General features: G+C 53.8%; 1 protein-coding gene across 1 annotated transcript in view; it reads left to right on the top strand.

The window, feature by feature from the left end:
• L3MBTL1 (L3MBTL histone methyl-lysine binding protein 1) overlaps nt 1-13,548 on the top strand; it is a 45,847-nt gene that overhangs the window by 20,106 nt on the left and 12,193 nt on the right. The window contains exons 9-21 of the mRNA XM_006147585.2: nt 696-800; nt 1,668-1,803; nt 2,152-2,243; nt 3,474-3,625; nt 4,006-4,082; nt 4,619-4,704; nt 4,866-4,976; nt 5,377-5,491; nt 6,633-6,732; nt 6,905-7,102; nt 7,215-7,264; nt 11,142-11,299; nt 11,723-11,785. Coding sequence (XP_006147647.1) covers nt 696-800; nt 1,668-1,803; nt 2,152-2,243; nt 3,474-3,625; nt 4,006-4,082; nt 4,619-4,704; nt 4,866-4,976; nt 5,377-5,491; nt 6,633-6,732; nt 6,905-7,102; nt 7,215-7,264; nt 11,142-11,299; nt 11,723-11,785 — 1,443 coding nt within the window. The remainder of the gene's footprint in view (nt 1-695; nt 801-1,667; nt 1,804-2,151; nt 2,244-3,473; nt 3,626-4,005; nt 4,083-4,618; nt 4,705-4,865; nt 4,977-5,376; nt 5,492-6,632; nt 6,733-6,904; nt 7,103-7,214; nt 7,265-11,141; nt 11,300-11,722; nt 11,786-13,548) is intronic.

Raw genomic sequence — 13,548 nt, 5'->3', positions numbered from 1 at the left:
TGGACTCCCACGTAGTCAACCGTGGTTCACGTCCCGGACCCGGTGGCTTAAAACTCACGCCGGGCGCGTGTGCATGTGTGCCCAAGATCCCAACAGGAGAATGGAGGAGAAGGGATTGCGGCATGACCATCCCCTCTGGGGGGTGATTTCTCGCTTTCTGTCTCTATGTCTCTCTCTGTCTGTCTGGCGAGCACACACGCCCTATAGCGAAAACCTCTCAAAAAAAAAAGAGAATTATTTTGTTTTATTTTATTTAACTTTATTTGTTTTAATTTGACCAGAGAGGGACAGAGTAAAAGAGAAAGAGAGAGAGAGAAAGGGAACGTGAAAAAGCAAGCCACCAGGTCTGGGACTCGAACCACAGTCGGCCATATGGGAGTCCAGCGTCCTTAACCACCACACCACCTGCCGGCCCCATGAACTCAGCACTTTTGAATTCTGGTGCCTTTTGCTCAATTCAGCATTGATCTTTCTATGACTTGGGCAAGAGGAGCCCTTAGGTCCAGCTGTGACTCAGCCCTGATTTTACATGGGACCTGGGAGCCCAGGATCCCTACAGTAAAGAACCCCAAATAAGTCACCCCTTTGCTAACAATAGGCGGGTGGGGCCTAAAGGCCGTTCCTTCACCCCAAGCCCACTAGGCAAGGATAAGGCTGGATGGAAGCTGGGTCCTCTCCACTCTGTGCGTTGACAGTCCCAGGCAGTCACCCACAACAAGAACGGCTTCAAACTGGGCATGAAGTTGGAAGGCATTGACCCTCAGCACCCATCCATGTACTTCGTCCTCACTGTGGCCGAGGTGAGCTGGATGTGACACCCCTCTTCTAGCACTGCAGAGTGATGGTGCCTGCTGGAGGCACAGAGGGAGACACCTCCCAGGCCTCAGGAAGCACATGGTCTAGGACTGGATTGAATCAGAACACACAGACGCTTAAAAAAGAGAGAAATGAACTGTAGTAAGTGGCGGTATTGTTGAACGGTGGTACACCATCTGTTCTGGGGAGCGTGGAGAACGTGAGGAGGAGAGATCCTGAGGGCTGAGGATGTGGTCTTGAGTCAGGCAAGGGCTTTGACCTCAAGGAGCTCACAGTTGTGTAGTGCCCGTGTCAGTGACATGCCACCCAGGGGATAGGACAGACATGAACAGATACATGATTCTGCCTGCCATTGCAGGAGGAGGGGCGCCTCAGCTGCATCCTGAGGCATGACTTGTGAATGTGTAGGGAGTCCCAGACAGAAGAAGCAGAGAGAGCAGAGGTTCTGGGCTGTGGAACAAGCCGCCATGTTCTAGGGATAGCCAGCAGCTCAGCAAGACCAAAGCAGAATGTGTGAGAGATCAGTGAGGGAAGGTTGCAGCAGGCAGTCCTGAGGCTTGCAGGTGTCCCTACATTCTATCCAGGGCTCAGAAGGGCAGGTGGGTGTCATAAGGTCCACCAGTCTTATACCTGGCACTCGGGGACCATGAGCACACAAACTGTCCTTGCTACAGGATGGGAGAGTGGGAGGCAAAGTTCAGCATGGGGGAAACTGGGAACCAAGGAAAGTGCGTTGGGGGAAGCTGCCAGCATTGGAGCCCTGAGACCATGGGGCTGAGTCTGGAGAGGCGAGGGGTAGGGAGTGGGGCGTCTGCTGGCACTGGAGGCCAGTGATTCCCTCACGGGGCCAGGTGTGTGGCTATCGCCTCCGTCTGCACTTTGATGGGTATTCCGAGTGCCATGACTTCTGGGTCAACGCCAACTCTCCTGACATTCACCCTGCCGGCTGGTTTGAGAAGACTGGGCACAAGCTGCAGCCTCCTAAAGGTAAGGCCTGGCTGGGCTGGCCATGAGGTGGCAGCGAGTCCCACGAGGCCACACCACCCCTTCAGCTTCGGTCAGCGTTTTCTGACCTCGTACCATTCCAAAGCCAGCCTCTTCATCACACCCTGATAGGACTCTGCCCAGGGCTCAGTTGGCTGGAAGCTCCAAGCTCCTGCTCTGTCCTTACCCTCCGAGTGTCCACCTGGGTCATTCCTGCCTTGGCAGAGGGTCCCTGGGCAGGTTCTTGAGGGTTGCGAGGTCCTTAGGCCTGCCCAATGCTGCTGCCTCAGCGTGGGGTGGCCGCAGCCCAGCCTCTACACGGAGTTCTGTTCATCTCCCGGAGGGGCTTAGGTTACAAGGAGGAGGAGTTCAGCTGGAGCCAGTACCTGCGCAGCACAAGAGCTCAGGCTGCCCCCAAGCACCTGTTTGTGAGCCAGAGCCACGTGAGTGCCCCTGAGCAGACTGGCCGTGCTGCACACACACATACCCACACACACACACACACTCCCCCCCCAGAGTCCCTGCGATTAACTCATGTCTGACTCAAAAGAGAACTCAGCTGCATGATCTCAGCTTCATCCTGCCTCTCACATAGGATGGGAGGGCACAGCCGGGCAGGGCCAGGGCCAGTCTTCCCCCAGGTCCCTCCCTCCTTCCCTCCTGCAGAAAGCCTCTCCTCCACTCAGCTCCTTGGAGCCCCAGCCCACTACCCGTGTCCAGACACCAGATGTCTTTGGTTTGCTCTATAGTTCTTTGGTGCAAGGCCAAAGCTGTATTCTTGAAGCTTCTTCTTCCTTCCTTCTGACCAACACTGAGGCTCTACCATTCATTCCATCAACTCGCCCCTTGTCCGTTCCTCTGTTCAAGACAGCTGGCAGCTTGATCCAGTAGTTCAAGTATCTCAAGCAAAAGATCAGATAGATAGAGGAAACCTCCATTAAAAGTATTATTGAATAGAAGTTCAGGAGACCCCATGGCCCAGAGACTCTGCCTTACTCTTCAGACAGGGACAGTCCCTCTCCCACCCCAGTCCAGCCCCAGAGACCACACTCACAAGTTCCCAGATGACTCCTGGGGTCCCACCGACTGTTGTGACCGGGAATGCAGATGTTTAAGTCAGCTGTTTAAATCTTGGCCTCGCCATGGACAAGCATTGTGTTCCAGGTCAAGTCGTTAATTTCTAAAATGGAAATAATAATGCCTATCTCAGGAAGTCGTGAAAACAGAGGAGGGACTGTCTTTCCAAGCTTATGCTCATTACATGGCAGGTGCCGGTTAATAATCTAGTTCCCTTCCCCGTCCCCCATCACACGGGTCAGCTTTTTCTTTCCTATCTCCCCGTTATTGCCCCAACTGCCCCAGGACAGGCCAGGCCAGGCCCGGCCAGAGAGGGGAGCCTTGTACTCAGGCCGGCAGAATTAGGGGACTACACAGCCTCCTCCAGTCACTCACTTTCTGCCACAAGTCAGGCCTCCTCTGAGTGTACCTCAAAAGCCAGAAATTCCTGAGTGCCTCAGAGCTCGGGTTATGATTTGGCCCCGACGGGATCCTCATTCCCAGCCTCTTTCTTCCTCCCTCTCAAGCAGTTCTCCTCGAGAACCCACTCCATCTGCCAGTGGGTTAGCACTAGTCAACCTGGCCCTGGCTGTGGCAGCCCCTCTTCTTGCCCCTAGAGCCCCCCACCCCTGGGCTTCCAGGTGGGCATGAAGCTGGAGGCTGTTGACCGCATGAACCCATCCCTCGTCTGCGTGGCCAGTGTGACTGACGTGGTGGACAGCCGCTTCCTGGTGCACTTTGACAACTGGGATGACACTTATGACTACTGGTACTGGGGGCCCAGACTTGCCTGGGGTGGGGTGGGGTGGCAGGGGGCAGAGGACAGCAGCTTTCATGGCCCTGCTTCATGTAGTCCTGACATTTGCCCTATAGAGAGTTAGCTAAAAGCCCAGCCCAGTCTTAAATGTTTCCTCTAAAAATACCAGGCTTCTGATGAGCAAACCCCTGTGACTCATGACTTCCCCTTAGGTATCATGGTGGTGGTGGGGTTTCTAGTTAGTGTTGCTGTTTTCTGAGTTTGTCATCAGCCATCTGTCTCTGTCCCACTAAGAAGCAGGACGAGGATGGCGCTGACGCCACTCTGTCAGAGGGCGGCATGTTCAGGCCCCGGAGTTTCTCTTGGGACGGTGATATCTTCTCGGGTTTCAGGTGTGATCCCAGCAGCCCCTACATCCACCCAGTGGGCTGGTGCCAGAAGCAAGGAAAGCCCCTGACCCCTCCACAAGGTGAGCCTGCAGCCTGAGCAAGTGCCCTTCCCTAGGTCTGGCTCTACCTCCCTGGCCCCTGACAACGCAGCACCTCACTAACTGGCTCTTTCTGAGTGAGGTGAGGGGACAGGTAGGGTCCGGAACCTCGGCTTTCCGGTTTGGGAGTTGAGAACCCTTTGATTTTAGGAGAGTCCTGTCTAACCCTGACTGTGAGACTTTAGGGGAGGAGCCCCTCAGCCAGGGAGCAGGGAGTCCTAGGCAAGCCCAGTGTGCCCTCTTGCTGGGAGCAGTGTTAACACGGCTGAATACGGCAAGCTTCAGATGAGAACGGTGCCTCAAGGCCAAGGGACACGAGCCTGCTGAGGCAGAACTCTGCTTGATTCTCACTAGCACCCATCTGCCTCAGGAGCCCAATGCAAGGTGCCGGCCACGGGGATGCAGGAAGAGATTCCATTCCAAGAGTCTCTGCCCCTTCCATATTCCTGGTCCTGCTCGGGATCAGAGTTCTCCCAGTACCCCTGGGTAGCTGGACACTGCTCTCATCCTCTCCTCAGACTACCCAGACCCTGATAGCTTCTGTTGGGAGAAATATCTAGAAGAGACTGGGACTAATGCTGTGCCCACCTGGGCCTTCAAGATGGTGAGTCCGAACCCCCCAACCCCAGAACTGATCTCAGGAGATTGTGAGGCTCTCAGCCAGCCAGGATGGGCCCTGGCTACCCCCTTTGGGCAAGCCACAGTTTTGCTAAGTGCCTTTTTGGGGCCTCCATTCTGCTGAACTGGGCAACTGTCCCCCCACAGCGACCCCCTCATAGCTTCCTGGTCAACATGAAGCTGGAGGCTGTGGACCGCAGGAACCCAGCACTGATACGTGTGGCCAGCGTGGAGGATGTAGAGGACCATCGGATCAAGGTGGCTCTGGGACCCTAGGGCTGGGGAAATGGACAGGCCAACTGGGCCAGAATTCTGTAGACTGGTTAGAAGTCAAGGGCATGGCACAAGACAGAAGAGGCCAAAGACCTTAAATCTTATTCTCGGCTCAGCTGTGACTTACTTTTGAGGGTTTGGATAAGTCATTTCCCCTATCTGAGTCTTGACCTTCTATAAAATGGGCCTAACCATCCTTGCCCACCAAGGATTGATGGGAGATACCCATAACTTAATGAGAGTGAAGCCCTTGGAATGTGGTGACTAAGACCAGGTATTGCAGAGTTGACCCCTTGGTTCATCCAATCCAGTATCTTGCTTCTGACAGACTCCAGGGATGAGAAGTACTCCCTGGAGTCTGATCTCCTAGGGCCTTTCTTCTCAGCTCCACTTTGATGGCTGGAGTCACAGCTATGACTTCTGGATTGATGCTGACCACCCGGACATCCACCCGGCGGGCTGGTGCTCCAAGACAGGACATCCCCTGCAGCCGCCTCTCCGTGTGTAGCCCCAGGGGACTCTGACCCTGCCCTCCAGGCTGTGACAACCCTCCCTTCCTGTATCTTGCCCAGGGCACTCTGACCCCCATGCCCTGGTCTGACACAGAAGGCTCCAGTGCCTGTAGTGAGTTCCAGGATCCCTTGCCCCAGGGCTGACTGCAGGGCTAAACAGTGCTCTGGCTCCTCCAGATGTTGGGTTTGGGCTTTGGGGTGCAATGGGGCTAGCTCACTTAGGAATGAGAGCTTAAGAGTTTTCTCAGCATCTGGCAGAGCCACACTGAGCTGGCATCGTGTTTGCCAAGGAAATGCCAGTTCTCGAAACAAAACCGGTCCTCTGCACAGGCAGCCGCTAGAGCGGAGGTCCTTAGACCGCGCTGCCTCATTCTTGCCTCAAGAGGTTCCTTCCTTATTTTCCACTGCCACTTCGTTGTCTCACATGGGGTGTTGTTTCCCCCTTGAATGCTCTCCTCTGAGCATCCGCAGAACCTAAGTTACCAAAGTCCTGAGAATGGAAACAAAGCAAGAAACCATTCAATGACAACAACATGAAACTGCCCGAAGTGGCTTCCAAGGTCCCACTGTGCCCATACAGCACCCAGGACATCTGCCCCCAGCCCTGAGGGTTCTCCGCAGAGACTGAGGGCAGGGGCTGCAGTTTGTAACAGAGTATATGTAAGCCAAGCCTTTCTCTCTTTTTTTTTTTTTTTTTGGAGAGGGTTTTTTTTGTTGTTGTTTTTTGTTTTTTGTTTTTTGTTATAGGGCACCATGCACTCACCAGAAAGGCAGAGAGACAAAGTGAGAAATCACCCCCCCAGGGGGATGGCCACACCGCAATTCCTTCTCCTCCATTCTCCTCTCGGGATCTTGGACATGCACACACACGCACCCAGCGTGAGTTTAAGCTACCGGGTCCGGGACTCGAACCGTGGTCGACCACATGGGAGTCCCGTGACATAGCTATTACGCTAACTGCTGGTCCCAGCCAAGCCTTTCTTCACCAAAGAGGAGCCCGAGACAGGGAGTGTTGGCACAGCCTAGCTGAGGGCTGCCGTCCCTGGGGAACCAGTCTCCGTGGCACCTGCCCTCCAGTACCCCCCACTTACCCCAGGTCCCTGAGCTGACTCTTCTCTTGCTCCTGCAGGGCCCAGAGAGCCCAGCTCTGCCTCCCCTGGGGGCTGTGCCCCTCTCAGCTGCAGGAGCTTGCCCCATGCCAGGACCTCCAAGTACAGCTTTCACCACCGGTGAGCGAAGGGCTCCTGCCGAGAGCCCTTCCCCAGGCTGTGCTCAGGCCGGGGCTGCCCTGTGCTTGCTGAGTGCTGCTCTGGGTTCACCAACGCTTCTGGACAGGGCTATGCTCGGGGAAGGCTCGAGGGGGCTAATGGTCCAGCCCCCTGCCGTCTTCTTCTTCCCCAGGAAGTGCCCCACTCCTGGCTGTGACGGCTCTGGCCACGTCACAGGCAAGTTCACAGCCCACCACTGCCTCTCAGGCTGTCCCCTGGCCGAGAGGAACCAAAGCCGGCTGAAAGCAGAGCTGTCTGACACGGAGGCCTCGGCCCGCAAGAGGCACCTCTCGGGCTTCTCACCAAGGAAGAAGACTCGCCATCACGGCCGGTGCGGAGCCAGGGAGTCGGAGCCTGGGCCTGTGGGGCACGGGGCCTCATGGCCTCTAGGGTCAGGCCGGCCCAGACACTGACTCCCAGCCATGGATCTGCCCTCTCTCCAGCATTGGACGTCCTCCAAAGTATCGGAAGATTCCACAGGAAGATTTCCAGAGTAAGTCGGGTCATTGAATCCCGTGTCCGCTGCAGGGTGTTCCCAGTGAGTGCCCTGTGATTGGTGGGATGAGACATAGGGGTGCCCAGAGAGGGAGGAGCAGGAAGGAGGCTGCCTTCTCGTCTGAGATGCCTTGGGAGCAGCGAGCAGTGGCAAGAGGGGGCTGGGGTTGCCATTTCCCCGTGGCCTTGCTGTGAGTCCATGGGAAAGGCACAGAGCCTCTGGGCCCCTGGTTCTCTACTGCGAGGCAGGATGAAGCCCCTGGCTCTTCTCGGCCCTTCTCTGACTCTAGGCTTCCTGGGAAGGAGGCAGTAGTCACTTCTACCTGTGTGACTGAACAAGTCACTTAGCATCTCTGAACCTTGGTCTCACACAAGTAAAACCTGCCTTTTGAGTCCAGTTCCTGAAATAATGATGGTGACTGCTACCATTTACTGAGCACCTGCCGTGGGCCAGGCTGCCAGGTGCTTTGTGGATAGTTTCTCTGACTATCTGACTATACGAGCATCTGTAAAATGGATATTGGTCTTTCCTGGGAGAAAGAAGGGATGTGAAACTCAGGATGTGGTTTGCTCAGGTCCTCTCCGGTGTGTTCAATAACAGAGCTGGGATCTGACTTGGATCTGAGCTGACTCTGCCTGCTAAGCGCTGCTGGTATAATAGACATGAAGCATGGAACCAACCTGGGCTGGCTCCATGGTGTGGTGGTTAAGGCAGCCAGCCAGATCCCATATGGCCAACTGTGCAGTTCAAGTCCTAGTCCCCACAACTGGAAAAACTCACTGCCCAAAATCCTGAAAGGAAGGAGAGATGGAGAAGGTATTGCAGCATGACCATTCCCCATGGAGTGGGGAGTGTGTGCTTTCTCTTCGCTCTTTTTCTCTCTGTCCCTCTGGCAAGCATACACACTCTCCAGCAAAAAAGTACACTGGACCCAAATGTCAGTTCACTCCTCCACCCCTTGTTTGAGTTTGCTCAGACTGTCATGACAAAATACCACAGCTCAGGCGGCTTAAACCACAGACAATTATTTTCTCATGGTTCTGGAGGCTGGAAGTCCGAGATCAAGATACTGGAAAGCTTGGTGTCATCTTCTTTTTATAAAAAATATTATTTATTTAATTTCATTTTGTTATTATTACTATTATTATTTAATTTGACCAGAGAGAGACAGAGGGAGAGAAAGGGAAAATGAGAAAGCAAGCCACCAGGTCAGGACTCGAACCAGGGTCAGCCATCTGGGAATCCAGCACCTATATCCACCATGCCACCTGCCAGTCCCAAGGCTTGATGTCTTATAAGGATCTCTCCTGGGTTTACAGATGGCTGCCTGAGTTTACATCTGCATTTACGGATGGCTGCCTTCTTGTTGTGTCCTCCCTCCATCTCTCTCTGCATGAGCATCCCTGGTGTGTTTGTGTGCCCACATTTCCTCCTCTTAAAAGGAGGCAGGCCGGGTAAGGGCCCATCCTGATGACCTCATTTTAACTTCGCCACCTCTCCACAGTCCCATTCTGAGGTACTGGGGCTTAGGGCCTCAACATATGTATTTTATTGAGGGGGACACAGTTCTGCTCATGACATGCTATAAAAGAATGGGAAGAGTGACAGAGCCCTTCCCTCAGTGGCATGTACCTATAGTCCCAGCTACTCAGGAGGCACAGAGAGAAAGATTGCAGAGTAATGAGACCCTGTGTACCAAAAACAAAAGCACTCCCCACACACACACATGCGCATGTGCACACACACACACTCACAGCCCTGAAATCAAGTTACCTTTTACTGGCTATGAGCCCTTGGGTGGGTGACATCACTGCTGTATTCCTCAGCTTCCTCTTCTGTAAAATGCTGATAATAACAATACCCACCTCCTGATGTTGTGGGAGGCTTAAATGACATGATCCACATGAGGCGCTTGCTGTAGCCAGCTGCTGATAATATCAGTTATCCAAATCTCTCACTCTACTCCCTCTTGCTGCTGTTCCAATGCTGTTTCTCTTAGTGAAAACAGAAGCAGTTCTGCATCCTCATGCCTGCCTAATGAGAGCTGGCGCTGGCCTACAGGCACTCAGAGTGAGGAACTCTGAAGCTCAGACTGTAATGGCACTTCTTTGACTCACCTGTGGCACACCTGATCAGTTGCCTTTGCAGGGCCAAGCCTAGCCACCAGAGGGCACTTCCTACTGTGCTCATTCCAAAATCATACTGTAGAATTCTAGGGAAAGTTAAGTCCTTCCAGATGGGCAGGCTATGACCTAGAGAGGGTCAGGAAGGGCTCACCCAAACCTCTAAGCACGTCTCGGACAGAGCCCAGGTACTCCCCACATACCGTGAAAGACCCTCCCCTCCAGTGCAGACTCCAGGGTCTGCTCCTTAGGAGGGCTACCTGCAGAGGACAGAACTTGGCCCCAGGAGTGTCAGCTGTGAGAAAGAACCAGAGGAGCCATTTCTGACCCTCAGCTCGGTGGTTTTCCATTAGACAAGATGTTAGCTACCTGTGGAAGCACCTGTCCTGTGCCCTGGGGAAGCACGATAGGAGGGAAGTTCTCTACAACCTTGGTGGTGTCCCCAAACCCCACCCTAGGGCAAAGGGGAACCAGATACTGGACTCCAAAGAGGGAGCTCCTGGTGACAGGTCAAGCCCGTGACCAGGTAAAGGTGCAGGTGTAGCTGTCATGGGAGATGGGGTGCACTCAGATGGGCCCTGAGAGGAGCTGATAGAGTGGTGCAGAGGAAGCAGTTCCCAGGAGGTACCAAGGTGGGGGGTTTAGGGTGTGGGCTGGTCAGCAGAGGGGGCAACAGGGAGCTGGAAGGAGATCGACTGGGGGGAGGGCTGCTGATGGAGTCTCAGAGGCTCTAAGGATGAGTGTGAGGTGCAGTCAGGTAAAAGACCAAAGCTAAGGGGCAAGAGGGCAGGACAGTGTGCCAAGCAGGTGAGGCTCTTAAAGAGGGCACTGGATGCTGTGTTCCAGAGCATTTGAATTGGCACCCAGTAAATAAGAAAGAGCCAGCTCTCCCTGATTGTGGGCAAAGGCTAGGGATACCCCATGGGAGCCAAGGCTGGCAGAGGTGGGTGGGGCTGGAGGAGCCAGAGATGGGTGAGTGCCAGGCCTGGCTAGGAAGAGGCCAAGCAGAGTAGTGCCAGCCATCAGGGCCGCAGAGCCCCCTTGAGCTCTTGGAGCAGAGCAGAAAGCAAAGTGACAGGCAGCGTGGAGCTGGGGAGGAGGTCAGGGTCACCTTCTGGGCAGGGGGCAGGTATCCGGGTGCCCAGCCAGACCAGGCTGGTGGAGTAAAGGTGAACTGCAGCTGATGTGGTGACTGTGGCTAGACTGGTCGGGAAGACTGGGATTCTGGCTCTGAAAGAGGTGATGGGGGCCCAAAAGGGCTTAGAAGAAAGTGTACACAGAATGGATTCTTACGTCAGGGCTGGGCTTGCTTGGGGCTTGGCCATTTCGATGTGAGATGTCTAAAGAACTGTCTTCAGGGATGCCGCAGCAGCTCCGACAGATGGTCCTTGTAGGACCTGGGGTGATACAGCTTCAGAGAGATGGGCAATGGTCCTGCCCAGTGCTGGCCTGCACATCTGTAAAGAGAGGGACTTCTTCACTGGAAGGAGCGAGCACTGAGTAGGGAGTCAGGAGATATGCCCTTCTTGACTCTCTAGGCCATGGGAGGGGCCCACAGTCCCCTAAGGGGTCTCCTGTGCTCATTCCAGAATTATGCTGTAGAATTCCAGGGAAAGTTAAGTACTCCCAGATGTGCAGACTATGACCCAGAGAGGGTCAGGAAGGGCTCACCCCGAACCCCTGACGTGAGCAGGCCTCAGGGATCAACTGAGTCCTGGCACTGGCTACCAGTCTCTGCCTCTGCTTCCCAGCACTCCCTCCCGACGTCGTGCACCAGTCCCTCTTCATGTCGGCCCTGGCAGCCCACCCTGACCGCTCCCTGTCTGTGTGTTGGGAGCAGCACTGCAAGCTCCTGCCGGGGGTGGCAGGCATCTCAGCCTCAACGGTTGCCAAGTGGACCATCGATGAGGTGAGAAGTGAGGAGCCCTTCCTTGTCCCTCTCCTGCTTCCTCTTACAGCACCCTGGCTGGATGGCTCAGGAAGGGCCTAGTCAGGCAGAACCAGGTACCGCTCCTGACCCTCCTTCCTGCTCATCCCTGCTGTCCGCAGCCCCCAACAGCTGCCCAGCTGGGGCTGATGGGGATACCGTCCCATGGGTGCATTGTGGTGGATGGACTGGGAATCCAGCAGGCAGGGCAGGCTTCAGTTCTGGTCCTCATGACTAGGGACCTCTCCTCGCACACCCACCAGCACAGGGACACAGGACCCTCTTAGGCTGATGAGGAGAGGTGACTCTGCTCAGGCCAGACAGCACCAAGGCCCAGCAGGTCAGCCTCTTCCCCCTGCATTCCCAAGCCCACCTCCTATCAGCATGTCTCTTTTGGTCTCCAAGGTCTTCGGCTTTGTTCAAACCCTGACAGGCTGTGAGGACCAGGCACGCCTCTTCAAGGACGAGGTAAGGTGCAAGCGCAGAGTGGGAGGCAGAGACGGGTCACTGCACTGAGACAGCAGAAAGCAGGTGCCCTCTCCAGTGCTGCCCCACCAGGCGAGACTAGTCATAGTGACCCACATCCCTGGGAAAAACCTGGTGTGGACTGTGGCCTAGCTTTGGGACCCCGTGTGTTCAGATCACTTGCAGGAAGGAAAAGGCATTCTGGAGACAGGATTTCAGTCACTGCCCTGCTCTCTGCCCAGTCTTTTGATTATCTGATGCAACCTCACCGGTGATGGCCAGTGAGCTAAAGCGCATTGTGCATGGCACTGCTATCGCCGTGGACTGCAAGCATCCTAAGAGCTTAGAAAAGACAAGAGGTAAATTGCAGAGAAAAGAACACCAGCTTGGAGACTGTCCAGATTGAGTCCTAGTTCTGTCAATTTGGGCCTCTTGCTGTCTCTGAGCCTACATGTTCTTGTCTATAAAATGGGATACAGTAGGAATAACGAGGACTGCCTTCAGGACCATCGAGAAAGGTGGGGATGTGGAGGCGTTAGACTGAATGTCTAGTGTAATTGTACCGCTCTGCCTTAGGCAGCTGTATTCTAGAGCAATGTGTAAACCACATCAGTATACCAGGCTGCTCGATACAGTGGGGCCCCAGGAAATGGTGGTTCTGGCTTTTAATGAATAGCTGCCCTTAAATAAAGAACTTTATCGTGACTTCTAATTTGTAGAGTTTGGAACTGGGAGGGACTTTTAGATTTGTTTAGGGCTTCCTTCCAATGAATATAAACAGTCCTCCCATGTATCCCCACTCACCCAGAGGCAAACTCCCCATTTTAGTTCCCTCTGAGCAACACAATACAGCGGGCTGCAGCTCCTCCCATGGTTTTTAATTGAGGTAACATGTACATAGAGCAAAAGGCACACATCCTAAAAGTCCAATTCCCCAAGTGTCATGAGATGGCTACACTCCAGTCAAGAGAGACATAAAATGTTTCATTACACCAGAAAGATGTGTGCTGGCCAGAGAGAAAGGAGAGAGAAAAAGGCAAGGAGAGGGAAGAAGCATCCTCAGCAGGACGTGATCATGACACGATCCCTTCTCCTTCATTTCTCCATCCTCTTGAGATTTTGGGTACATGCACACTCATATGCCTACAGTTTTTTTTTTTTTTTCAAGCATCAGGACCAAGATTTGAACCTCACAGTCGGCCATGTGGGATATGACTCCCTTAATACTAGGCCATAGGGCTGGCCTATGAACTAGCTTTGTTATAACCACTTCATACCAGTGCCGTGTTCATGAAGGCCACTTTTCATATGAACTATAGTCAAAGTAAGTTTTCCATTGTGTACTTTTCCACTGGGCTTTGTTTTGTTTCAGTTCACCTAATGTACAGCATTACGTTCGTCCTATTAAATGTTACTTTGTTGGTTTCATAGTCTTATTGTTTAATCTTGGTTCTGTCATCTGTGCTATGGATAAGCCTTTCCAACCATGCAGCTTATACACCATCACTAACCTTCTATGTGTTCATCCAAGTCTTTACCACACATGTTTAATGAGACAGAACAGAACCATGTGGCACTCCATTAGAGAGCTTCCTGTCAGTTGACAACAGGTCATAAATCAACACTGTTTGAGTGCAGTTCTTCAGCCAGCTACAGAGCTATGCCACCGAGCAGCTCAATCTTCCAGCCCAGGCCTGGCTTTGCATTCTTCCCTTGTTGGGATGGAAGCTCTCTCTCTCTCCCAGAAACATAATGGCCAAAGTAGG

Source organism: Tupaia chinensis, unplaced genomic scaffold (genome assembly GCF_000334495.1).
Source record: "Tupaia chinensis unplaced genomic scaffold, TupChi_1.0 Scaffold000216_1, whole genome shotgun sequence".
In the NCBI taxonomy this organism is placed as follows: Eukaryota; Metazoa; Chordata; class Mammalia; order Scandentia; family Tupaiidae; genus Tupaia; species Tupaia belangeri.
This window is presented reverse-complemented; position numbering and strand designations above follow the sequence as displayed.